Source organism: Heliconius melpomene, chromosome 13 (assembly GCF_056956725.1).
Source record: "Heliconius melpomene rosina isolate 202511_hmr_F chromosome 13, ASM5695672v1, whole genome shotgun sequence".
Classification (NCBI taxonomy): domain Eukaryota; kingdom Metazoa; phylum Arthropoda; class Insecta; order Lepidoptera; family Nymphalidae; genus Heliconius; species Heliconius melpomene.
The window spans coordinates 12,370,935-12,397,329 of record NC_140401.1 but is presented as its reverse complement, the minus strand read 5'-3'; the positions used below and the strand labels follow the sequence as shown (position 1 = coordinate 12,397,329).

General features: G+C 30.9%; 3 protein-coding genes and 1 long non-coding RNA gene across 7 annotated transcripts; 3 read left to right on the top strand and 1 right to left on the bottom strand.

The window, feature by feature from the left end:
• Nucleotides 1–93: 93 nt before the first annotated feature.
• Nucleotides 94–14,377, top strand: PolG1 (DNA polymerase gamma, catalytic subunit tam). 3 transcript variants are annotated; one of them, XM_085195866.1, is made up of 18 exons: nucleotides 94–192; nucleotides 543–738; nucleotides 975–1,129; nucleotides 1,586–1,785; nucleotides 2,555–2,703; nucleotides 3,021–3,234; nucleotides 3,709–4,232; nucleotides 4,728–4,943; nucleotides 6,226–6,331; nucleotides 6,572–6,702; nucleotides 7,007–7,176; nucleotides 7,693–7,816; nucleotides 8,472–8,676; nucleotides 9,316–9,488; nucleotides 9,921–10,056; nucleotides 12,948–13,116; nucleotides 13,703–13,819; nucleotides 14,168–14,377. In XM_085195866.1, exons 2-18 carry the CDS (start codon nucleotides 595–597, stop codon nucleotides 14,361–14,363), a joined length of 3,129 nt encoding a protein of 1,042 aa, XP_085051992.1. In that variant the 5' UTR covers nucleotides 94–192; nucleotides 543–594; the 3' UTR covers nucleotides 14,364–14,377. The 3 variants fall into 3 exon arrangements, with proteins under 3 accessions (XP_085051992.1, XP_085051990.1, XP_085051993.1); XM_085195864.1 differs by having other exon boundaries at nucleotides 106–458; XM_085195867.1 differs by lacking the exons at nucleotides 12,948–13,116; nucleotides 13,703–13,819; nucleotides 14,168–14,377 and adding an exon at nucleotides 10,991–11,179 and having other exon boundaries at nucleotides 106–458.
• Nucleotides 11,133–12,391, bottom strand: LOC146532996 (uncharacterized). The gene is made up of 3 exons (XR_014878628.1): nucleotides 11,947–12,391; nucleotides 11,603–11,746; nucleotides 11,133–11,401 (listed from the first exon to the last, which is right to left on the bottom strand). It is a non-coding gene; the product is annotated as an uncharacterized LOC146532996 (long non-coding RNA).
• A 2,938-nt stretch (nucleotides 14,378–17,315) lies between the features above and the next one.
• LOC146532994 (putative RNA-binding protein EIF1AD) lies at nucleotides 17,316–18,411 on the top strand. Its single transcript, XM_085195863.1, has 2 exons — nucleotides 17,316–17,529; nucleotides 17,611–18,411. The coding sequence occupies exons 1-2, from the start codon at nucleotides 17,407–17,409 to the stop codon at nucleotides 17,941–17,943; spliced, it is 456 nt and encodes a 151-aa protein (XP_085051989.1). The 5' UTR covers nucleotides 17,316–17,406; the 3' UTR covers nucleotides 17,944–18,411.
• Nucleotides 18,412–19,837: 1,426 nt separating this feature from the next.
• LOC146532993 (ras-related protein Rab-30-like) lies at nucleotides 19,838–26,270 on the top strand. Of its 2 annotated transcripts, none has more exons than XM_085196091.1 (5): nucleotides 19,838–19,889; nucleotides 20,048–20,251; nucleotides 20,469–20,652; nucleotides 22,526–22,677; nucleotides 22,970–26,270. In XM_085196091.1, exons 2-5 carry the CDS (start codon nucleotides 20,081–20,083, stop codon nucleotides 23,069–23,071), a joined length of 609 nt encoding a protein of 202 aa, XP_085052217.1. In that variant the 5' UTR covers nucleotides 19,838–19,889; nucleotides 20,048–20,080; the 3' UTR covers nucleotides 23,072–26,270. The 2 variants fall into 2 exon arrangements, with proteins under 2 accessions (XP_085052217.1, XP_085052218.1); XM_085196092.1 differs by having other exon boundaries at nucleotides 19,839–19,979.
• Nucleotides 26,271–26,395: the final 125 nt, after the last annotated feature.

Sequence of the window (26,395 nt, the reverse complement as noted above, 5' to 3'; positions counted from 1 at the left end):
ATTCATAATAATTATAAAAATATTTAAAAGAATTTCATCAATTTTAAATACGTACGGTATCAACTAAATATTATATCTACATACTTTTAGTTTATCTGTATAACTACCAATGTCAGCTGTTATTGCTTGAATATCATATATTGTTTTGATTTTCGCGGGGATTGTTTTGTACAAAATAAAATGTTTAACAAAGTAAGAACACTAAAGAATGCTCAATTTTGTTATGTCTGCCAACGACAAATTAGTGATATCTTACCATCAAGCGAAATTAAAGTCTTAAAACAAAATAATCAAGAAAATAATGATAACCTAAAAGATGTGGAAATTTTAAACGAACCCGGAAATGTATCAAAAGAATTTAGAGTTAATGGTGTAAATATACAAATGATTTCAAAAAATTTATATGATCAGTTATTTAAGGGTGCGACAACTCAAATTGATTCATATTTAATAAAGAGGTTAATTTGTTAAATCTTACCTAGTTTCGCATACAAAGATTTAATCAATGCTTACATTTTCTTTTCATATTTTATATGTTTTAGTTTTCAAGACCATCTTCAAAACCATGGAATAAATTTTAAAGAAAATACTTATATGTCAGATGTAGCAGTGAAACTACCCAAACTGGAGGGGAAAGATATTGTAGAACATTTTTATAATATTGGCGAACAACAATGTGCCCCATATAGAGAAATGTTAAAAATATTATCTACTAGTAAATTGCCACAGTTGCCACAAGTAATTATTTTTTTAAATTTTTTTATTTTATCCATTGAGTATTCCGCAACTTTCATTTTACAGTGTATATTCAGGTTTCGGCTCTGAATATAGTATTAAATATCCTTAGTTTATGTTTTTAATACATAGTGTTTATTAAATTATTTATTCAAATCATACAGAGTTTAAATTAATTTTACCGATACATTTATTATAAAATACTATTTAAAATAAATAAATATTGTTTTCTGTTATAGAAATGGCTTAAACAAAAAGGTTGGACCAAATATACATCAAAAGGATCACAAGCTGTTCCTTTCCCTCCGGATGATGCATTAATCCTTGATGTGGAAGTACTCATGAAAGCTGGTAAAAGACCTACACTGGCTTGTGCAGTATCACCTAATGCATGGTTTGTATTAATTAAATAAAAAAATGATTAATTTATAAAATTTTGATCAGACAGCCAGCCTTTTCTTTTTATACATTGACTAGCTATAAGCTTACTGTACTAGTTTTTTTAATAAAGTGTATTACTGTTTAGTAATTACTTTATGTTAGTATAATGAGGAAAAATATAACAATCCATGAATAAGTTTGTATATGTTTCGAGAATTGGATGGTGCATGGGGCAATAAGTTAACACTAATTTCCCTTGCCCTGCAGCATGCGGATACAGTGTGAACTAAAAAAATATAATTTTTTACAAATGGAAGAATTAACAGTTAAGATGTACAATTACAATTTTACAGGACTCTTGGAAATATTTAATTGGTTAAAGAATAAAAAATATAACACATTATCCATTTTTGCTTAGTTAATTTAGTTAAAACAACAAAGATTTAAAAATAGTCATATTAATTTACAGGTATGGTTGGGTTAGTGAAAATTTGTCTAGTGGAGAGAATCATCAATATTTCGACACTGTAGAATATGAAAGTCTTATACCATTAGAAACTAATGGGAAAAATGAAGGGATAGATTTAGATAGGCCAAGGATAGTCGTAGGTCATAATGTTTCATATGATAGGAGTAAAATTAAAGAGCAGTATTGGCTAAATAGAACAGGTAATAAGAATTGAGTTTGCTTTGACAAAATATTATGAAATATATTTTTTTACCTTGGTTGCGTGTTCAATACCCACTTTGAGGTATGAATTAATTTGAATTCTCTGTTTTAATGGGATAATATAAAGTATTGAGTTTTGCCAGTCCATACGCAGTCTTATATTTTGGCTGAAAATGGAGAAGTCAAAGTGAAGAAGTCAAAAAAAATAATATTTTTATATATATAATATATATAAATACAGAGTGTTTTTGTCAGCACCACTTTTTAAAAGCTTAATACAATTAAAAAAAAAATCTTTTCCAAAAATTAAAAAGTCTTTTTTTCAAACAAAATAAATAATAAAATTGTCGTTGTAAAATAAAACGCCATTTGTTAAAGACGATGCACGCACACATAAACCTATCAACCTACTTTTTGTAGAATTAAGTGTTTATGTTATTGGTATCTATGCGTAACTGCGTCACACTAAATACAGGTATGGACAAATATGGATTAAATGAAAAAAAATCCTATGTCTAAACTGTTGAGGTATCTTGAATAATTTCTTTGAAATTTTTTGATAATTTCTTTGATCGAATTTCATTTGAATAATTTCTTAATTAAAATTTGATAATTTCTTTTTATACAGGGTGGAAGCGCTGACGCTTCCATAAAACAGTAAAAAGAGTCTGGTGTTATTAATTTTGTCTACAATAAATTTGCCTATTTCTAGTAGAACTCAATGTTCTCAATAAATATGTATAATAATAACATTTTTTTTATTTGTAGGTGTGCGTTTCATGGACACAATGTCAATGCATACTTGTGTGAGTGGGGTCACTAGCTATCAAAGGACAGTACTAAAAGCTAAAAATAAAGAACCGAATCCTTCCGATGATGATTGGATTGAGATTAGCTCATTAAATAGTTTAAATGATGTAAGAATATCTTATTTTTATTAATTAAATGGCTTCTTGTAATATTCAATATCCTTTTCAACTATTAATATGCATTACATATAGATGGGGCCGTGGTAGTGAAACGACTGAGCGTCTGTATATTAACGCAGAAGTTTTGGGTTCGATTCGGGTTCGCCTGCTTGGAGAAATTAATTATTTTCATTTCCTCCAACGCGGCATTGAGTTACTTCTTACGTAGCAGCTCAATTCCGTGACAGCCAAGACGTGCGTGGGCAAAACGGTTAAAGTAAATGAAATTGTAAGATGAAGTGAAGTTAATAAAGATCTATATTCAGGTCCACCAACTCTATTGCGGCGTATCAATCGACAAACAAACTAGAGATATATTCGTAGAAGGAAATTTACAAGATGTCCATGACAATTTCCAACATCTCATGAAATATTGTGCGGGGGACGTCATAGCGACGCATAATGTGCTAAAGGAATTATTGCCTTTGTTCTTAGAAAGGTTCCCCCATCCTGTTACTTTTGCTGGTATGCTCGAATTAGGTAGGTTTAATACGGTTCCTATACGACTAGTTAGTCGTGGTCGCCCTGAATATTAGATTTTTAAACTTTTGCATATTGTGCACTCGCAAAAATAAATAATCAAGAAGAAGCAAAATTGCTAAAATCAAAACTAGACAGCCATACAGCTAACTTCAGAGTGGCCACTTCTCGTCGACCATACTATACCTTTTAGTAGATTTAAAATTTTCTATTCTAGTCTTCATGTTGTTTGTAATAGTAAACTATTGCAAAATTCTATAAAGTATCTATTATAATTTTAATAAATGCATGTTTACTCTTTTTTTTGTTAACATATGTCTACCATTTAGCAGAATAATGAGGGGGAACTCTTCAGGACTTACCATTCTCTTTAGTCTTCTTTCTTTCTTTTCCCTATATGCTGCTCCCGTAAAAGGAGCGCAGACGCTTCCATTCTGTATATTTATAAATATTCTGAATTAAAGTAATTTTTAGGTTCCGCATATTTACCAGTTAATACAAACTGGCTCCAATACATTGATTCAGCGGAGACAGTATTCGAAGATCTTAAACTCGAATCGCGACAGATTTTATCATCTAAAGCGGATGAAACTTGTCGCTTAATGGAAAATGAGAGTTATAAAGATGATCTTTGGATGTGGGACCAAGATTGGTCCATTCAAAAATTGAAATTAAAAAAGAGTACAACAAAAAATAAAAATACTATTGAAAATATTGAGAAAAATGAAGCTAAAAATGTGAATAATAATAAACAAATAGTACATAATAATATACTGAATGAAGATTACATTGAAAATTTGTATCAAGATAACATAAAAAAGGCAAATATCAATGATATAGATAAAAAATTTAACTATCTGTATGAGTTAGGCAAATCGTTACCGGTTAAGAGGCCATATTTGGCCGGATATCCGGCGTGGTATCGCAAATTGTGTGCTAAACCGGGTAAAGAATTAGATTGGGTACCGGGAGCTAATAACATTACTACTAGTATGCAGGTTTGTTGTTTTTTTTAGTTTTACGCTTTATCCCGCATATAGAAGGAACCTAGACTAAGATACTCCGTTCCCCACGCTCCGCCCAAAATTTCAAGATATTTGTGTTAATTACTTAACACCGCGCTTTGTCTTGTTACCAAAGCGAGAAAATGAAATTAATTATTTAACCATCATATTCATATAATCAAACCATCCAAACGCCAACTAAGCCATGCGTTCTTATTGGGCTACGTCAAAGTTTATAAGTTATATGCCTGTTGCAACTTATTTTTGTTGCTAGCATCACTGAAGGGAGATTTTTACAAATTTTCGCTACCCAAAGATAATTGCTTAGATTTATCATTTGGCGAGCAATTATCATTTTCTAAACTGTTATTCCACATTTAGGAAAGAAAAATACTATTTAGGAAACATTTAAAAATATCACGTCCAAATTTTTCTCATATTTTATATTTTCTACAAGAAAAAATTTAAATAAAATACATTTTCATACAGATAACACCAAAACTCCTGCGTCTTTCCTGGGAAGGTTATCCCTTACACTATATTCAATCTGAAGGCTGGGGATTCCTTGTACCCTACAATAGGGCATTAGACTCGCAAGATGACCCCAAAGTACCTTTACAGAAGTTATTAGAAACATGTCCCATTTTGATTAGTAAGGAGAATTTTGTACAAGCAGATTTGAATATGCTACCCAAGACTGTAGAGGTAAGTTTATATTTGTAAACTAAATGATATAATTATTTTTCAAGTATATTTAGAACTCAAATAGAGTAATTAGTTAAAATTTTGCTGCCTTGAAACTGAAACAATATGGCCAATAAATAAATCAGGTTCACGCTGTATCCCACACATAGAAGATAGATATAATAACATAAATAGACATAGAGGCATAGGCAGAGGAAAAAATAGTGAGAAAACACTCCATTCCCCACTTTCTGCCGAATTTTTCGAGACATTGCGCGTTCCGTTGGTGCCAGAGTGAGGAAAAGAAAATATTAAGAAATAATAATTCATTCCCTTAAGTGCTGATCGAACCCACAACGGTATTACATTCACACTGAATATTAATAAATACTTAGGAGTTTATAAAAATAACATGAATGTGCTACATATAATATAAAGGCTTTGCTAATGCCCTACAATAGGGCGTTAGACACAATATAATCCCAATTTATAGATTAGGTTTAAATATTTTACCGCTACCGAGCGGGGAGGGGCGAGAGTGGCTCACCCTTATGCTGTTGCTATCAAGAACCTTCGCTGTGTTTATATACTCTAATAGTTTTTTTAAGTTGGTAATATTGTATAAAAATGATTTTCATGCAAAAATGTTAATATTGCAGTTGAACTATTATTCCCTCCTATCAATTATATACTTGAATACATTCCACAAGCCGCTACATGTAATATTTTATAACTGAGATGTAGTTTGTCCATTTTAAACCACCGACGAACAGTATGGGTGTTTGTATGTGAATATCTGTATTTCTATTTGTGGCATCAAATTTCCTAAATGGATAAATAATATTAATTTTTAGAGTTCCGTCCCATTTAAGGAAAAAATGAACCCTTTTGTGATCACTTTCTGTCTGTGAAGAGGCCTTATCTCAGAAACGCTGGAAAGATATCGAGTTGAAATTCAAACCATATACTCTGATCTACGGCCCAATGATTTCCAGAAAAAAAATATATATTTCTACATTTACTTAATAAAAGATATGGCCGTTTATATCGCAAACGCGTATTTTGACACTATAAAGAGTGAAAGGACTCTGGCTAAGCTAAGCTTGAATTTCAGATAATGCGAGACCTACAATTTTTGTACGGGACCCTCAGTGCCCAACTCGCCCTTGTTCGGTTTTTTGTTTGAAATGTGACTTAATCCAGAAAGCCATGATTCATGAAAATATATTGAGCTGTTTGAAGATTATTAGTTCTTTTTTAACTGTTTGTATTAGTTCTTTTTCTTTTTTATTAATTTTTACAGGAAGATTTAGGTCGTAGAGCATACTATGCAAGAAAGAAACGCGACGAGCAAGCTGCAGCTAATCAATACCATGGTCTGGGGGTTTGGTGCGGTGTTGAGTTACAAGGTTTTTTTTTAATAGTTAAAAAAAATAATAAGTTAGTATGTCACTCTTACTAGTCTTCAATGATTTAACTATGATGTTTTTTTGTTTTAATAAAAAAATGCTGTAACTGTTTAACATCTAAGGCGAAATATAAATATGAAATATATATTATTAGTATTAAAGTTACGATCCTCATCATTGCATACAAGAAATGGATAATTCAGCATCTATTTTAATATCTACGTGTAAATTTTTTTACAGGTTGTTGCCATTTTCTTCGATTGCCACACAAAGATGGACCTAAATATAAAGTGGGGAATCCCCTCGCAAGAGATTTCTTAAATATGTTCAGTCAGAATGTTTTATCTGCGCAGGGAAATGAGGCGGAAAAAGTGAGGAATAATTAAGTTATTTTTTTTAGCTTCACACTGTATCCCAACTCATCTAGATATACACCCAGTTCCTCATGCACAGCTCAATCTTGGAGACATTGCGTATTCAGTGGCAATATTCAATTTCGCGCATTGTTTGTTATCCAGAATATAAAATAATTCATTCCCACGAGTGGGAATTCAACCCAACAATAAATAAATAATAAAAAAATCTGATAATGCCGTATTACGTAAACGTAATACAGGCCACGGGTATACAGCGTGACGCCTTTGTGTATTTTATCTTTAATTTAATATCATAAAGGTATTATCGTTCGGTCGTATGATGTCCTACTGGCGTAACAACAGGGAGCGTGTTATGGGTCAACAAGTAGTGTGGTTGCCGGAAAGCTCTCTACCCTCCGCTTTGAAAGACAAGCGTAGATATGGTGCAATATTACCGCAAGTGGTTGTATGTGGAACGTTAACTAGAAGGTATGTATAACTAGCGACCTAAAGTTATTATTATATTTTCAAGTTATATAAAATTTTCACCATTAACTGTAGCCACTGTAACTTGCGTGTTATAATGAAATATGATATTACTGTAAAGTTTTGTCGAAATCCATTTAGTAGTTTTTGCGTGAATTTCACATGTTTAACATTAGTAGGATCTATTAAGTTATTAGTAGGATCTCGTATTTGTATGGTAGGATATGGGTAAGATTTAATTGCCATCATATATGTATCTATTTGTATACAATTTCCCTTTTTTTAACATAAAAAAACTGAAAAATTATCCTACAAATGCCTGTATGATCTTATGGAAATGACCAAATACCTAACTGACCACAGGTACAGTGTGTCAAAACGATTAACGTCATGTAATATCGTAATAATATTATCTTATAGAAATGGACTAGACAGACTATAGTCTGTCGTATGAGTAAGCGTTTACGTAATATTTATATAATGCATACATATTTTTCAAAATTTTAAATGAATTATCAGGGCATCAGAACCAACATGGATGACTGCAAGTAATGCTCAAAAAGAACGCATCGGTTCTGAACTGCGAGCTCTCGTGCAAGCACCGCCTGGATATAAATTTGTAGGGGCTGATGTTGACTCGCAGGTGAGATAGCTAACTGACTTTACCAGGTATTGTACGATCTAAAATTGTATATTACATTTTATGGGTTCAACGATTTTGTTGCTGGAAGAAGTTAGTACTTAGCCTTCCATCGATTCACCTGCATGGTAAGGAAATTGGAGCAGATTTTGGGACTTGGTACTACAACGACTTGGCTCAGGGATGTCCTTTAAATGCTCATTAACGCTCACCTCTATACAACGACGAGCGACACTACATACGAAATGATTCTATTATTGATGATAGTTCTATCTAAGCCAAGATCTATTAAAAAAGAATAGATATTTATTAAATTGATTAAATTAACGCAAATTAGCATTAAACTAAACACACATAGCATGCACTTATTAATTTCATCCACATTAACTGCAATTAATAAAGTGCTAAGTACTGTTTTTTATTATATCGAAATTCTACGTGTTCCTTGAAGTCATATTTCGAACTAGCAACCTATTTAATACTTCATTTCTTGGCACAACTACATGCTAAGAGTAACAGCATTATTCGGCTACATTGGAACTGACGACATTAACACTTCTAGTAATATTGATATTAACACTAGTAGCACAAGTGTACAAACTTAGCCTTACCCTACTGTATGTGGACTACATGAAAACAACTTCTTAATTATGTACAGGAACTATGGATAGCAGCATTGCTAGGCGACAGTGGGACTAGTGGCAGTGAGATTAGTGGCAGTGGTACGTGCGGGTCGTCCGCATTCTCGTGGGCGGTGCTGGCGGGTGACAAGGCGCGCGGCACCGACCTGCACGCGCTGACGGCGCGCGCGGCGGGAGTGCAGCGCGACCACGCCAAGGTCATCAACTACGCGAGGATATACGGTAATGTACACTGTATAATACTTATTCTTTTTAATATCAACAACGCCTCTGTATACAATAATAAATACTTATATATAAATATTTTCAATACTTTGACAAAAAATGAACATTTATTAAATAATAACAATAATAAAAAAAATGTTTTAAGCTTTATACTTTGTCCCGGATATATCACAGTATGCAGATGGAACCTCGTGTCAAATCACTCCTTTCTCCACTTTGCGCCCAAATTTAACATATTTAACATAAAATAGAAAACAATGCCAGAACAGAGATAAATAATTCTATCGTCCGAGTGAGGGTCTACCTCATAACCATCACGTTGACGGGACATACACTGTCCCACTGCGATCGATTTCCGTAATTTAAAAGTGTAATGTTCCCATTTTTAATATTTCCGATGAAAACTTGTGTGTCTGTTTGAAGCATCGTAGCTATTAAACGGAAGAACTTTTGTTGATTTACATAGTTTTTTTTGTTTGAAAGGTGACTTTATCGAGAGTATTCTTAGCCATGATTAAAGAAAGTATGTTCGGCTGTTTGAAGACTATTAGCTCTTTTCTAGTTCCTTGTTTACTTTATAGAGTTGTCGGGGTTGTATTTTGTATTTTTTGTAATGATGAAGTACTCAACTTACAGGAGCCGGACAAAATTTTGCGGAGAGATTACTCAAGCAATTCAATCCCACAATGACCATATCTGAAGCTAAAAGCAAAGCAGCTAAAATGTTCACCACCACTAAAGGCAGACGAGTGTACAGACTGAAGAATAAATATATGGAAGGGTTCATGGATGAAGATATGATGGATCAGGTTTGTAATTTTAAACTTATCTTTATATATATACATATTTTAAATAAAACCAACTTCAAACTACGAACTAAAAAGTAAAAAAATATTTTACATAACTTTAAACTTCTTTGATTTTGTTAAACAAAAATAATTAAAAGAGATTTTATAATTTTGAAGTCTGTGTCAAGCTAATGCTACAACAACCTTACTACAATATCCAATAATAAGCCTGTTTGTTTTACTTGGCACTGAATGGGAATACACGGGAAGAAATCTGAGGTAAAAAGAAGTTCTGAGGTAACAAACATTAAAAAAACCCGTCGAATTGATAACCTACAGAAGTCGGTTAAAAGTGGTTTTATTTCTTTTCTCATATGGCAGCAGAGTTAAAAACGTTCACAGATATAGAACTTTTTTTTGTCTTCTAAACTGTTGGGGTATATTTAATTTCAGCCATTGGAAATGACAGCGTATCAAGCGCAACGTCTCGCTAAGCTCAGCGGTAAGAAAGTTGAGGACATGTTTGAGAGACCGCTGTGGGTCGGAGGTACTGAATCGCAAATGTTCAATAAATTGGAGGAAATCGCTGGTAGGCTATGATTTTTTGTTAAAAAAATAAATGGAATATAATATTTTGAAAAAATAATTTAATTGATTATTTTATGAATAAAAAGAAAGATTCCTTTATTTCATATTTACTAACGCCCGAAATTAATAATGTATCTCCGATCTCCAGTTAACGTCAATCTTGGAATGTTCGACATATCTATCCAATCTCTAACCTGCATGCCAATAACCATTCCGGATAATGTCAACTTATCATCAAAAGTGGATTGCAGGGCCCTCCCTGCGGTAACGATAGTTTCGTTTTACGTATCTTTTTTTAATTAACAAAATCCTAATATATATGCTAAATTAAATTTAAAATTAATTATTATTACTTATAAAAGTCCTATAAAAACTATTTTTAATAAAATAATAAATCTTTAAGTCCCAAAATATTAAAAAAGAATAAAAATTAATAATATTAAACCACTTTTTAAAACTTAATGCAATATGCTTAGGTGCGTACAATGGAACTTGAACATGTCATTTTGACAGCATATGTTTTTATAATATAATTAGTTTTAAGATACTTTATTCCTAACCCATTTTCATGTATAAATTATTAAACATAACTTGAAACGCCATAAAATTACAACTAAACTAAACTAAAGATAATTATTTTAATTTAATTAATGGAGTCCGGCATAGAAAGGTAAGTATCGTATGTATTCATAATTTTGTTTATTAAGTTTAAATATACATGCGAAAAATTATATAAAGGCGTTAGTCTCTATAGAATTTTTGAATTCATTATAATATTAATATCGTTTTGCTTGGCTATTTCAATTTCATATTGTTTATTGCTACATTGGATAACAAAGAATAAAATTTGAGATTAAGTGCAAGATTATTATTTTAACTTATATTGATGAATGCTTTATTGAACAATGAACTAATAAATACTTTATTTTTTTCAGTAAAAACAAAACAGTGATTGCAAGAAATTCACTAAATATTTTGTAGCTTATAAGAAATGTATGGAGAATAAAGCTGATAAAATTACTAAACATGGAGCAAGCTAGAATTAAGAAATAAAAAATATTTATATAAAGAGACAAATAAAAAAATAGGTTACATTTTTTTAATAATAAAAAAATTACAATACACATTGTTTTCCTTATTCACCCCCAAAAACAAGTAAAACTATGATTAACTAACAATCTTCTCACTTAAGTAATTAATAAATATAAAATATTTGAATAATTATTCATCTTATAAAACAATTATTTATGTCCTTTCTGTGATATCTTATATTGCAGCGCTGTCCTCATTATCTATCATGTCATGAAGGTATTTCCATTCCTGGTACTTCCTCCAAATTAAGATCTCTGCAAATGGAGTGCCATAGTATGAAATTATCTTGCAAATGTTCTAAAAATATAAAATTTCTATATTAGGTATATAATTCATGAATATTAATAAGTTTAATACTATTTACACATCATACTAATAAATTATAATAAGATTTTTTTTTATATGGTCCGTCCCCTTTTTTCCATACCATAGGTAATATTAGGTTAACATAATACCTTTCTATTATGTTCCTGGTTTAATATATGCTTGCTTGCAGCTTTGCTTTAGTACTTGGATTAAGAACTTGTGTTAATAAATATGGTCTATTTGGTACTTTACTTCCATTGATTACCATAATGTCTTGCATCACATTTTGCTGCCTATAATAAAATATAAAATATTATTTTACAAATATATGAGATAGTAATTTGGAAAATCAGCAACTGAAATTAATAAGCCCAGAGCTCAAATTAAGAAATGATATGGTAATTTGTAACTGAGTTAAACTGAGACTTATACAAAAAAAAGTTTCCATAATTGCTTTTGTAAAGAAAACTTTATATAACTTAATAATACTCACATGGCGATTAAACACATAAGTGTTCGAGTGCAATCAATTGCAGCAATAACTCCAGGAAAGGCACCAACTTGATAGAAGTTTTTAGCACTCTCTTGATATATTTTTATATGCTCACTGCATATATTTGTAGTTGCTGACACTGACTACATAACACTATCATTACTATCACTCGAAGAAATGTCACTCCACATATTTATTTACTTTAAAAATCAAATATAATATAAATGCAATTTTGCAATCCGGGGATATGATAAAGTAAACCCCAAAATATGTCGGATCGCAATTAGCTGTCATTTTTGCTATCCAACGTAATGTCAAAATGGACAGATCGTTTATTGGCACGCACAAGCTGTAATTTTCATACAAAGTTCCCTCTTCATCTCCAGTTAGTCCTCCCAACGATAGATTGAAGTTAAAGATTGAAAATGAAGTACTTCGATGGGTTATTGGCAAGCTAAACTCAAAAAATAGATTGATATTTTAATCTATGGTAGCAATTTATGGATTAGGATCGATTATTAACATTGGGCGTAAGTCGTTCAAAACAATAACTGTTTGCGAGTTGACTTATGTTAAAATTTGATTGGAGTTGACAATGTTATATACGTCTTTAGGAACCGTGTAAAATACAAACGTAACTTGATTTGATCCTGCGCCCCTTGAAACTCATCCAAGTGCTTTGACCGCTAAGTCATATTATGTTCTCATCTAACTACGTGGAAATAATAATACGCTTACAACTAATTTCTGTTGTTAGCATTTTTGTAGAGAGATTTAAAAAAAAATGCGCTACTCCATTTTAATTGCATAGCGATAATTTTGGAAAAAAAAAACAAATTTGAATATAGCATATGCTCAAATTATTATGTTTTCTAAAAAAATATTGTTCTTTGCTAAGTGTGAAATAATACTTCAAAAATGTTAAAAGTACATTCTCTTATTCTGACATATATAACAATGAGGACAAAGATAATAATGACGCTAACGTTATTCTCCTGCAGACTCGCCGTCCCCTAGCACGGCGTTCCTGCGCGGGCGCCTGTCGCGGTCGCTGTGCGGTGCGCGCGGGCGCTGGGCCTCGACGCGCCTCAACTGGGCGGTGCAGAGCGCCGCCGCCGACTTCTTGCACCTCATGCTTGTCAGTGTCAGACATTTGGCGCCGGGAGCTAGGTGAGTTTTCTATAATAACCATTTGGAAAACTAATCATTTCAACATTTTTAGAAATTTGTCAATTGCTTGAAAGATTTTTAAATTTTAATGTGCAAAATTTTGTATATCATGGAAAGAATATAGGTTAATACTGGGTCATGTTTCACTGCTAATTATATATTTACCTAAAGAATATATATACCAAAAGGGGAGAATGGTGTCCCTTACATCTATGCTATAAATTGTCAAAAGCTTGAAATTGAAAAATTGTTAATATAAGTGAAAAAGAAAAGGTCCTTCAGTGTTCTATAGATTCACTTTGAAGGTGCCACGTCCTTTGCGTTGCAAAGAAAATAGGTCAGAGCCGTGTCTGGGACTTGCGACACAAGCGTATATAGGTTACTACCTATAGGCCTTGGGTCGCATGTCATTTTATGACATTGCGTGTTGAATGGCGGAACTTAACGTCACGCTTTGTCTGCCATATAAATGAAATGTAAGTAATATAAATGTAATCATTCCCTTAAAAGTAGATCGATTCCACGACAGCCTTAAAAACATGAATAATACGCCATATTTAATATTAGTATTTTATGTTGATTGCAGATTTTGTCTCAGTTTCCACGACGAAGTTCGCTACCTAGTTCCAGAAGAACTCAAATATCAAACCGCACTAGCCTTACAAATTACTAACTTATTTACACGGGCATTTTGTTCACAGAGGTAAAAATACTTTTTCTAAAATTTTATCTTGTCATAAGTTAAGGTACATATGTTTGTTTATTAAATTATTGAAAAAAGAGATTTCTTAGAAAGAATAATTATTAGGCGTGAGCGTATCCCGTGCAGTAGGGTCGGCAGATAGAAACTACAGTCAAGATATTCCGTTTTCCGCTATTCACCCGAATTTATGACAATATGTGTTGAGTGGCGGAACAAAATGCCGCACGTCTAAGGTAGGATTAGAGTAATTAAAATAATTTATTAACTGAACTTAGATGCATAAAATTTTTGATTAATCAATTACATATGACATTTTAACAAACTTTATTTTATGTCTTTATTTTCCAGGGTTGGTATTTACGACCTGCCTATGTCAGTAGCATTTTTCACATCAGTGGAAGTGGACCAAGTATTAAGAAAGGAAGCCAACGCTTGTTGCACAACCCCCTCAAATCCCCACGGATTAGAAAAAGGCTATGGAATACCCAATGGGGAGTCTTTGACTATATTTGATTTATTGAAAAAATGTAATATTAATAAATAAAAATCTTGTTATTGTTTCTTTCTTTTTATACCGTATTCTACTACTATATAATTTATAAAATATATGAAACAAACATGAATCTTTTATGCTTATATACAAATCCTATATAGACATTAAATTTCATTTAGTCATAAAATTAAAAAACCACTATTTAACTACTACAGACAACGATGAATTATAATATCCATAATATTTATTATTGTATTTGATATATATTTTTTATGGATATTCAGTAGAGTCTGGCCAACAAAAGCTGAACCACGTTATTTATTGAGCAGCAACACTTACAAATTTCAGTTTGACGTTTCGTTTGGTGAGTTGAACTAAGTGATGTTAATACTTTACAATTAATAATGTAATCTACTTCTTACTTCAGTTTGTTAATTCCAAGTTGACCAAGCTGAAGTTCAATATGCGCTGTTCACGTCATTCACAACAAGCTGTCGAGTTGACTAATAATGCAATGTATTTTTATAAACTAACTAGCTGAACCTGCGAATGAAAACCAACAAACGGACAAACTGACGAAAGCAAAATCGGCCTATCATGTCGAAACGGAGACCTACACCATGGGCTATATAAATTCATCAGAAATATAAAAAAAAAAATTAATAGTATCAAAACTTAAAATTCCTAGTATGCATTGTGTTACCAGCATAAGTTTATTTGAATTCACCGCGCTTTGCCGGGTTTAGCTTTTGTTGGCCAGACTATCAGTTCAGTTCTTAGTTTATGGCCTCTATAGAGTATAATGTTTTTTGCATTTGACATTTGTCAACATTGACATTTGACAGGTCAGTTTGAAATCCACAAAGGCTAAATGGTAGACATGGGCCGTAACGTCTTTTAAGCATAACCGGTGATCACTAGTTTCGGGGTTACGCGTAGCTAGTTTCAGAAACTAGTTATTTCTGTAACTAGTTACAAATGTTTCATAAACAGTTGGAAGTTTAATACGATTACTTTTATAGTTATGATTGAAAACGTTTTAGGTTAAATTACAATATCTTGCTACTAAAATGTAATTATTTATTAATTTATTTTATATACAATTATTTTTATATATTTTTTTTATACACACTTTATTATATTATATATTTTTAATATATAGAATTTTATATAGTTTTTTCGCTGATCGTTTTTTAATAATATTTGATATATTTCATTACGGAGTGAAATTAAAATTCCAAATTAAGTGAAAACAAAAAATTTACACACAAAATACATTCAAAAAGAGTAATTTTACACTTACAGAATGGAAAAAGAAATTTAAAAATACAAAAAATAAAACATAAACGCGAAACTGACACGTAATAGCAAAATATTATGGTTTAAAATTGGATGAAACTTGAGACCAAACTTGAGGTAAAAACCAGATGGTTATGGGTTCAATCCCCACTCGAGGAGATGAAATATTTATTTAAATTAATATTTTCATTTCTTCGCTCTGGTGTCGAGGTAAAGCGCGGAGTTGAGTTCTGCCACTCAACACGCAATGCCTCCAGAATTCGGCAGAAAGTGGGGAACCTAGTGTAACAGAGTGTTACACTAGGTATTGAAGTTGATTTATTTATCTAGTATTTAAATTAAAATTAAATTTTAAAATTTTACTACTGAATATAAATAAATAATAAATAAATAAAGCCTTTATTCGCTGACCATTTCAGAATTTTTGTTTGCATAATTAAAATAAAGTATACAATAAAAATTTAAAAGACTTAAAATTAAAAACATTTAAAAAGTAATTAATTTTAGCAGCCTGCATTATTGCTATATAGCTAAACATAAAACAAAAAAAAATAACAAAATACAAAACCAAAATTAAGATCTTAAAAAAAGTTATAAAAATTGTAAGCACAGTTATGGATTCTTTATTACGTATATAAAATATTTTTTCTGTTGAGCTTTATACAAACGTAAGGAATCATTAAAAACATCAAATTCAGATTTTTGCGCTAATTTATTATCAACATTCAAAGTTCTATTAAGTGATGGGTGTAGGCCTCAATTTTTTGTAGCGAACCTCGTTTCTCGGAATTCTTAAAAGTCTTAGTAGATCGCATAAAAAATCCCAATGTGCTTAAAATATACAAGTGTGAAGTGAACGTCGCAAGTCGTCGCATTGTAACCGAACCTCTTTTAATAAATAATAAACATTAGGAAAGCTACGTCACGCTAAACAAAAAAAACTCGGAATTGGTTAAAATCCACCGTCGTGGCGCAGCGGCACAAGGGCGTGGCTGTAACGCGACGGTTGCGGGTTCGAGCCCCAATCGAGGAAATTAAATATTTATTTACATTTATTTTTTCATTTCTTCGCTCTGGTGTCAAGGCAGAATTTATTTTTTAATTATCGATATAAAATAATAATCGATCAAATTGCATTAATGCATACATATTAAACTACTGTCGTCTCTTTTTTTCTTGCGGAACGTACTAAAATAGAGCAAGATGCAACTACATAAGTGTCAATGTAGCTAATAAAAATAATATAGTTTTTTCTTGGAATTTTCATAAAACTATAAATAATATAGCTTAACTTCTGCGTTTACAGTTTAGAATCGCTTTTTCGTTTCATTGGGTGTATAATACAAAAAAGTACGATGTTTGTAGCTTTTCAATCAAATTCGCCTATTCTCGTCTCTATTTTTGTTGCGGTACGTACTATAATAGAGCGAGATACAACTGTGCTAGTGTCGATGTAACTTGATTAGTGGTTACTGCTTACTCTCATGAAACTACGTATGTGAAATAATGGCTATGTGTACAGACACATAACCACAACGCAACATGTATGTAGTTTCGAATAACCGCGTAGCTCACAATCACCGCGTAGCTCCGAATCATCACAATCACTAGTTTCGAGGACAGCCCGAAACTAGTTATGCCGTGATTTGGCTTGTAAGCAGTTTCTGAAACTAGTGACGCTACGTAACGCCCATGTCTACTAAATGGTTTTGTCAAAAAGTTTGGTTAAAATAATAGCCGCATACAGCAATATATTTACAAAATGTACATGTAATAATTTAATTAAACCACAAAAATGTCGAAAGTTAATAAGAGAAAACATGTTATGAATGAAACTTTATGGGACGACTATGAGTTACCGAAAGAAAATCAAAGTATTGTTAAAGTTTTGAAAAGTAGAGGGAACAATCTTCACGAGGTAAACACAAGTTTTATTTAGCACAATTTTAATTTAATATAATAACTTATTAAATATATTTTTTTATATTTATTTATATAGGTCATTACACCCAATGGAGAAGAATACTTAGTATCGATGCCTACTAAGTTTCGCAAAAACATTTGGGTAAAACGTGGAGACTATATCCTCGTTGAACCAATTGCTGAAGGGGATAAAGTAAAAGCTGAAATTGTGAAAATTATGAATAAGGACTCTATCAAATATTATAAGGAAAATAATATATGGCCAAAAGAGTTTGATGATAGTCAGAAAATGGAAACTCAGAATGATGACGATTTATTTGTTAATACAAACCGAGTGCACATGAAACAACTTAGTAGTGATTCTGATACTGACTCTAGTGATGAAAGTGAAGAAAGTGAAAATGAATAATTTATCTCACTCTTTAGTGTAATTTGTTAAAAGTGCCTTTAACTTAAATATATTGGCCACAGCTTTTGTTTAACTAGTTGAGAACCTTGGACTTTATTTGGTATTTGGTGCCCACTAGGAAATTTATAAATAATTGAAATAACTGGTGGCACAGACTTTAAACACAATGGTTGCGGGTTTATTTCGCACTCTGGAATTCCTTGTTTGCATTGCGAAGTCATTCGCTCTCAAAATTTAGGCAATGCACAGGGAGTGTCTAATCACTAGATTCTTTCTGGTGACTGTTGCATGCAGAATACATGAAGCTAAAAAAATATATGTTGTAGTTGTTTATAAGGCATTTATGCTCTCATATATTTAGAGGTCCAGGGCACTGGCTCCAAGTAAAATATATATACAACTGGTATTTGTTCAACTATTTTTTTATTTCAAATTATGACAGAAAAAAATTAAATATACATACTAATATTTTTTGTATTTATTTGTGCTTACTGCAACACTGTAAATAAAATAACACTTATTTTTTGTACATTTTTCAAATTTTATTATGAATAATATAAATATTATATATATTTTAAAAGAAAAAACTAAATCATTACAGGATCATGTTGTTGTGTTGAATGTATGTTTACATAGGATACTTACAACCATGAAATTAATATAGAACTCTCAGTAAAATAATAACTCATACTTGACTGGTTTTTAAACTGGCATTTGATTTAGCAAATCTGTGTATTTGATAAAATATGTTCCTGTTGTGTTTTGTTATTTGATTATAGGCTTCTGAACATGCTGCTTGAGCAGTAATTACTTTACTAATAAATAATTGTTTTAGTATGACTATAAGTCATCATTTATTCTTTGATATTTAATTATGTATTAAAATTTTAATTAGCCTTGAAAATTATACAATAAATCTTTTGCTCAAAATATCCCATACCAGTTTCAATTGAAAATAAAATTAAGATTCTCAATATTAATTATTGTTAAATTTGTTCAATTTATACTATTATAAGCACTTTTGAATCGTCGAATGAACATATAAACAAGAAAGCTATCACCAGTTCGGAAGGCAGTTCCGCAGAGAAGAGCTGGCAAGAAACTCTACAGTTGCTCTTTACAAAATTAATGGTATAATTGAATTATTTATTACATTAGCTGGCAGCTATCCTGCATGACATTCAATTGATTCAATAGACATTAATTTCATACAATATTCTTGAATAATAAGCTTTATTTGTAAGAATTTTTTTTAAAAGATAGGTAATGGCAAATTTAGAATACACTGCGGAATTTTATTATCACTGTTGGTTGACAGCTGTTGCTTGACACTTGACAGTACTTACACATTTAAGCCAGAATAATAGAATTTATGTAAATATATTAAACTTAACAAAATAAAACTTTAAATTAACCCCCATGTAAAATATTATTTATTACTAATCTAATGTGTTGTGTATATATTGTAAATTTGTGTTTGTTTTGTTTTAGGTGAAGGCTGTACTAACACAGGATCTCTTTTTTTTACATGTATTCTATAATTGTGTATATTTATCTTTTTTATTACCGGTCAATTTCCTTCGTGTGTTTTCCATACAACGTGACATTGGCGAAATGAATTGTGCTCAACTGGCACGCTCGAAACGCCATATTTCGAGAAATCAATCAATCAATCAAGCATTTACATTACTCAAAATCTCTTTGATTTGTTAATTAATTCGATGCATATATTAATTTATATCAACTTTCTGTATAATACTTATGTAGTCATTTGTATTAATTTTGTAAATATTTAGATATTTAATTTTATCTTGAACAAAAATTATTTAATTATAACTGTCTCTGTAAATGCTACATCGTTAGCCTATCAACAGTCAACTATGAAACGTCGATATTTTTTCTCTCATTGCTCTCTCACTGTGTTGTTTTGGAATCTCCATTTGGATGTGAAATCAAAATATTTTTTTTTATCTTATCTATAATGAATATTTGATTGTTTTATAATCGAAGATAGAATATCAGCATCATATCTTAATGTAATGCTTGTCAATTCACTAAAGCGTAACTGTGAACGGAGGTGATAATTTATTATAATTCTTTTCAGCTACTTTTCGACAAATGTAATTTGGTGCTCATTATGGAGGATTATAAGTTTCTATTTAAAGTTGTGTTAGTGGGAAATGCGGGGGTCGGGAAGACGTGTTTAGTGAGAAGATTCACTCAAGGATTATTTCCACCAGGACAAGGTGCTACGATTGGTGTGGATTTCATGATAAAAACTGTAGAAGTTGACGGAGAGAAAGTGAAGGTGAGCAGGATATTTCACATGACGTCTTTAAGTAGTATTGTTATATTGCTATATATGGTATGATGACCTGTTTAGGTAATATTGCCTTCACATGATTGTTTTCTACTCATAATTTGTATTGTTTCCTAATGTTACCTAAATTTAAAGTAGGATTTGTATAAATTTAAATTTGAAATGAATGTCATGTTAAATTTAATTAACTCTTAACAATTTTCAGTTACAAATATGGGACACAGCTGGACAAGAAAGATTCAGATCTATAACTCAAAGTTATTATCGATCGGCACATGCATTAATATTAGTTTATGACATATCTTGCCAACCAACCTTTGATTGTTTACCGGACTGGCTTAGAGAAATAGAAGAATATGCTAATAATAAGGTTCTCAGAATATTAGTTGGTAAGTTGTTTAATTAGAAAGATATCAATACAATATATTATACATAAAAATGTTCAGTCTTTTTGGCATAATAGGATCCTAGTGTTACAGCACTTTATTTGCCACTTTTCATCTAATCTCTCCAGAGACATCGCATGTTAACTAGCAGATCATTGTTCCACACTTTCTCTGCAGCAGCAAAGAAATGAAAATGATGAAAATATAATGTCTGCAGTGAGCAGGGATCAATTGCATCAAGTCTGATACTGCCCCAGCCTTTTACTTATAAATTTTAAACATGTCATGGAAAATTGTATCCAATTTCTTATCATTATTTTAATTATTAAAACATTGCAATAAAAATAATACTTAAGTATATGTGATATTATTTAATGTCAGGAAAAATCATGTTTAAAAAATTGATGATTTTTATGTTGGGTATTGTATTTATCAAAAAAACCTATAGGCTATACAGAATGTTTTTGCCAGCACCACTTTAAATGAAACCACAATTTTAACTACTCTATAAAAGCCTAATACAATGAAATTGTTTTTTTCCCATAATAAAAAAGTATTATTTTCAAATATAATAAATATGAAAATTATCCTTGTAAAATTAAACACCATTTGTTAAGGACGACGGACGCTCACGTAAACCTATCAAAGGGATACCACCACATACGCCTCATGAAATCGAGTCGTAGGTATTGGCGATAAACTTTAAAGTTGTGTAACCTTTAGTTTAGTTTTTGTAGTTGTATGTGTTTACTTTATTGTTATCTATGTGTAACTGCATCACACGAAATACAGGTAAGGACAAACATGGGTAATTTCTTGGGTGTGAAATATTTAACCTTGTATGCTGTTCTTGTAAAAGGAGAGCTGAGGCTTCCACCCTTATGTTACATTACTACTACCTATATATTATATTACATTATTACACTATTGTTACTGTGGTCAGACTACTGCATTTAAAATTTGTCACATGCCATACAGGATACAAAGCCACATCTAAAAGGTAGTAATATACATAAGATAGTAAAGCCTATCATGGTGCAGGTTCACAAGTGTGCAACTCTAAATTTAATAAGTTGTGGGTTTGATTTCCGCTCTGGTAACGAGGCAAAGCCCAACGATAAGTTCTGCCGCTGGACATGCAATGCCTAGTTCAGTGGAGCGTGAGTTACGGAAGTGTCTTAAAACTAGGTATCCAGGTGTACTCTGCCTACCCACCCACCATGTGTGGGAGACAAAGTGAAACTAAAAAAATATATATAATTATATAGTCATACTAGCGGACCCGCGCAGCTTCGCTAGCTTATTTAGAGGTGAATTCTAAAAAACCATGAAACGTGTTCAATGAAATATTTTTAAGAGTCTAAATTTCAATTTTTATAAAAATCGGTGGCGATTTGAAGATTTTTCCATACAAACTTTCAACCCCTTTTTTGCATCCTTAGGGGGTGAATTCTAGAAAACCATAAAACATGTGTTCAATTAAATACTTTTAAGAGTCTGAATTTCAAATTTTATAAAAATATGTGCCGATTAAAAAAATCTATACAAACTTTCAACCCCTTATTTACACCCTTAGCGGGATAATTATAGAAAACTATGAAACACTTATTCAATTAAATACTTTTAAAAATCTCAGTTTCAAGTTTTATAAGAATCGGTGCCGATTTAATTTTTTTTCCATACAAACTTTCAACCCCTATCTCACCCCTTTAGGGTTAAAATTTTACAAAATCCCTTCTTAGTGGATGTTCAGATTACGAAAGTAAACATCTGTCCAAATTTCACGTTTCTACCATCAGCGGTTACGGCTGTGCGTGCGTCTTACCTCAGTCAGTGAGGACAAGTCCTTTTATATATATAGATTTATGATTTCCAGGTAACAAAACCGACAGAGAAGATAGAGAGATTCCCCGGCACATAGGTGAGGATTTTGCACAAAGACATGGAATGTATTTTCTTGAGACTTCGGCTAAAGAAGCTGAAAATGTTGAAAGACTGTTCATGGAGATTGCTGTTGAATTAATGGAGGTAAAAATATATTATATTATAAAAAATTCTTCTGTAACTGAGATGGTTATGGGCTCGATTCCTAATAAGGGGAAAAAAAATTCTCTCTCTGGTAACATAACAAAGCAGTCTTACGTCCAATCTCTGTCTTGAAAATTGAGTGGGGTGTGTAAAACTGAGTGGCATAACACTATATTCTCTCTGCACACCCTGCATACTCTCATGATATGATAATGAAAATTATTAACATAGAAAAGTTTAATATACAAATTACATATCATATTTATAATTGATATCATTTTTAAAATTTCAGCAAGCAAAATGCAAGGAATTGCCCAAATACGATGGAAGCTTAGGTCCTATAAATGGAAAAACATCATCTATTGGCGACGGTTCTTGCTGTCTACGATCATAAACATAACGAATTTATCTCAATGATATTAGTAGGAGATTACCTGGAGCTTATAAAGAACTTATTTATTTCATCATACTTTTTAATTTTTAGCTTCATGATGTATCCCGCATATAGCAGGGTAGGCAGAAAGAACCCAGTGATTAAGACGTTTCGTTTTCTACGTACCGCCCAAACTCTGGGAATTGATAAACGATGGAACTGACCACCGCGCTTTTTGTTGGTACCAGAGGAAGAAATAATTTGTTCTCCCCTAGAGTGGATATCAAATTCATAACCGTGGCATTTAATGTTATACGATAATATTATATACTTTTTATATTGGTAGTAGGGTTTTTTATTGGTTGTTTTAGATTATTAATATATTTGAATAGGTTCTTTATAAAGTTTATCTTAGTTTTAAATATTTGATAGTGCTGAGATCATTCCATTGCTTATAAGGATCTAATAATCTTTGATGTTGTTACAATTTCATGATCAATTGACTAACTGATATAATTATTTGTTGTTATCATTTTTAAAATGTTATTCCACGCTTAAAAAAGACATTTTTTTAGAAAAAGAAACGAAAGTAAAAAAAATATATAAGAAACCTGGATGGTGCCGCTTTTGTGCATTTTCTATTTAATATATAAATATATGTGTATTTTTGGTTCTATTTTGGTGTACAAATAAAGTAATAATAATAATAATGGTTTCCGGAAGCGCAGCTTCAATTCCCGGTATTTTAAAATTTGAAGCTGTGCTTCCGTAAACCATCCAGATTCATAAATATTGTTTCCTAAAAAAAAGTTATCATAATTAATATGTGAGAAGTAATTGAAAAAGTTAACTAAATTTTAAGGTTTTACAAATTTAAAATCAAACTGTCTTGGAATTTATATATGACTTTGAATTTTCATTGAATAAATTGGTACATTATATTATCTGTTATCATGATATCAGAAACAAAAGAGACATTATTCAAGAATATTCTAGTTTATTATAAAAATATTTTTTGCCTGCGGCTTCTCCCATATAAATCAAATAATAACTAAGAGTTGTATTTGACAGACTGTAATGATTAACATGTGCAATATAGTGTAGCCTTTTATACCCAACATATAAAGAATTTTTCATTTTCATTCATTTAAACAAAGAAATTCATAAGTTTTAAAAAAATCATAACTAAATTAATTATAAATATTACATGAAATTGTACCACTTCACTGAAGATAAAAGAATTTTGCTGTTGCAATATCTGTTGTTTTTTAAAATAAAATCTGTTAAGTAGTTACATTGTTAGTGTCTCGTGAAACGTTAATTAGACTTGTGTAGGATTTTAATATTAATGACTAATGATATTCATAGGTTTACTACAGATGCCGATCTTTACTATTTTTTTATACTTTATAACGTAAATTCATAATGATAATACGATTGATGTGATTTTTTTTCTAATAGAATTTAAGGCCATTGTGATGTAGTGGGACAATGTCTTACTGTAAATACAATGAACGTGGGTTTAATCACCAGCCCGAAAAATGAATTATTTTAATTTTCTGCTCTGCAAGGCCATGCTGCAGTTAGTTTCGCCGCGAAACACGCAGTCTCGAATTCGGGCCGAAAGCATAGACTTGAGTGTCACTACACTAGGCTCAATAAAACCTGAATTTATGAATTTAATAAATTTATTTTTTATTTTTTGTAGCTTAATAAATATAATTAAATATTTTTTCTTAATCAGTATTGTTGTTGACAGTATTTGTTTATACAACATCAGTCATATTATCAATATTGAAAATTACCAATTTACACATGTACGAGATATTTTGTGGCTGTGACTTTTCAGTTTTGAACAGCTATTTATAAACACTGCATGTGCAAATCAGGTATTTAATGGATAACTTAATTTATATTTAAATTTAAGTTTTTATTTAATTTCTTAATATAAGGTTTCATTTCAAGTATGACATAATGATAAAATAAAAAAGGTAGAAAAAGTAAGTAAAATTTTATTTTAATTTTCTTAGTAATGGACAAGTTAGTTTTTATAGCCTACTGGCTTGTTTTTTTATTTTCAGCAGTACGCTTTTTCTCGTATATTGCAGGGTAGAAAATGTAGTGTCAAGATACTCTGTTTTCCACATCTCGTCCGAATACTAGCTCTATGCTGTATGTTGTCTTGTAGTGGTATAAAAATTAATAACATCACTGAGCAGGGGTCGAAATACTGGGTTGAAGCTGGGTTGGGTCAAACTATTGTTACTCTTATTTTTTCTTGAAGTTAAACCTATTTTTTGTGGATGGTATAGACATCACATGCCGGGACTGGATATTGTATTTTCTATATTATGGCCAAGGATTTTTCTTAACAATCTATATTTAATTTATTTTTTATATAAATGTTGACTTATGTGCGCTTTAATTTTTAAATTAATTAACATTTAAATATTTATTGCAAATTTAGGTGCTTATTTTTTATAATGTTTTACTTTACTATTGTATAGTTGCAGTGCAGTATATACCTCATAAATTTGTACAATAACATCTTTATATAAAAGACGATTGTCTCGTTTTATTTTATCTTTTTCGGTATAAAAGATTGAATACAGATTAATTTTCCTTTTTTAGAACCAACCAACAAAGTTGACAGTGAGAAATGTAATAATAATAAGTACAATAAAAATGTATTTTATCTGAGGACTTCACTGCTTAGCGACAATATATATAACATCACAATTGATATTTGTGCACTTTATTGTTAGATTGTTTAAATATTTTTTCAAATATATTTATTGTTATCTAGAAATATTTGTGCAATTAACTTTTTTCTCCAAAAAAGTTATAAAACTGCTTTAAATTTATTAATTAGTGTTTATGTAGCAATTTTCTGGATTAATATTTCAATTTATAGCAGTGTATCTATCCAAATTTGTTTTGTTTAAAAAAATATATATGAAATGCTATTTACAGCAATTATACATAATGTAAGTAATATATTACATCTTACATTAAGCAATTTGGAAACAATTAGTTTGTTAGATACATAGCTATAATAGTGATCTTTACTACTTTTTACTTAGTAGAATAATTAATACTACAAAGGTACAATTTTAATTGGATCTGAAATAGCTACTTAACTTCATGTCATCGGTCATAGTAATATCACCAAAGATACTAAATTGTAATACTCGCAATAAATAAAAGAATCACTTTCGAATTTGTTATTTTAATTGTCTTCCTTTCCCACTTTATCCCTGTTTGTATGAACTAAAATGAGACTACTAGTACTTATTAAATCTTAGGTGGAGATTATTGTCCATTTATTAAGATTTTTCTTATCAT

What these genes read in the sequence shown, in the direction of transcription:
- PolG1 (XM_085195864.1), top strand. Translation starts at nt 181, where the DNA reads ATGTTTAACAAAGTAAGAACACTAAAGAATGCTCAATTTTGTTATGTC. An exon ending in AATTGCCACAGTTGCCACAA is followed by an intron (nt 739 to 974) that starts GTAATTATTTTT and finishes TTTCTGTTATAG; the next exon opens with AAATGGCTTAAACAAAAAGG. An exon ending in GTATTGGCTAAATAGAACAG is followed by an intron (nt 1,786 to 2,554) that starts GTAATAAGAATT and finishes TTTTATTTGTAG; the next exon opens with GTGTGCGTTTCATGGACACA.
- LOC146532994 (XM_085195863.1), top strand. Translation starts at nt 17,407, where the DNA reads ATGTCGAAAGTTAATAAGAGAAAACATGTTATGAATGAAACTTTATGG. An exon ending in GAGGGAACAATCTTCACGAG is followed by an intron (nt 17,530 to 17,610) that starts GTAAACACAAGT and finishes TTATTTATATAG; the next exon opens with GTCATTACACCCAATGGAGA.
- LOC146532993 (XM_085196091.1), top strand. Translation starts at nt 20,081, where the DNA reads ATGGAGGATTATAAGTTTCTATTTAAAGTTGTGTTAGTGGGAAATGCG. An exon ending in GGTTCTCAGAATATTAGTTG is followed by an intron (nt 20,653 to 22,525) that starts GTAAGTTGTTTA and finishes TATGATTTCCAG; the next exon opens with GTAACAAAACCGACAGAGAA. An exon ending in TTGCTGTTGAATTAATGGAG is followed by an intron (nt 22,678 to 22,969) that starts GTAAAAATATAT and finishes TTAAAATTTCAG; the next exon opens with CAAGCAAAATGCAAGGAATT.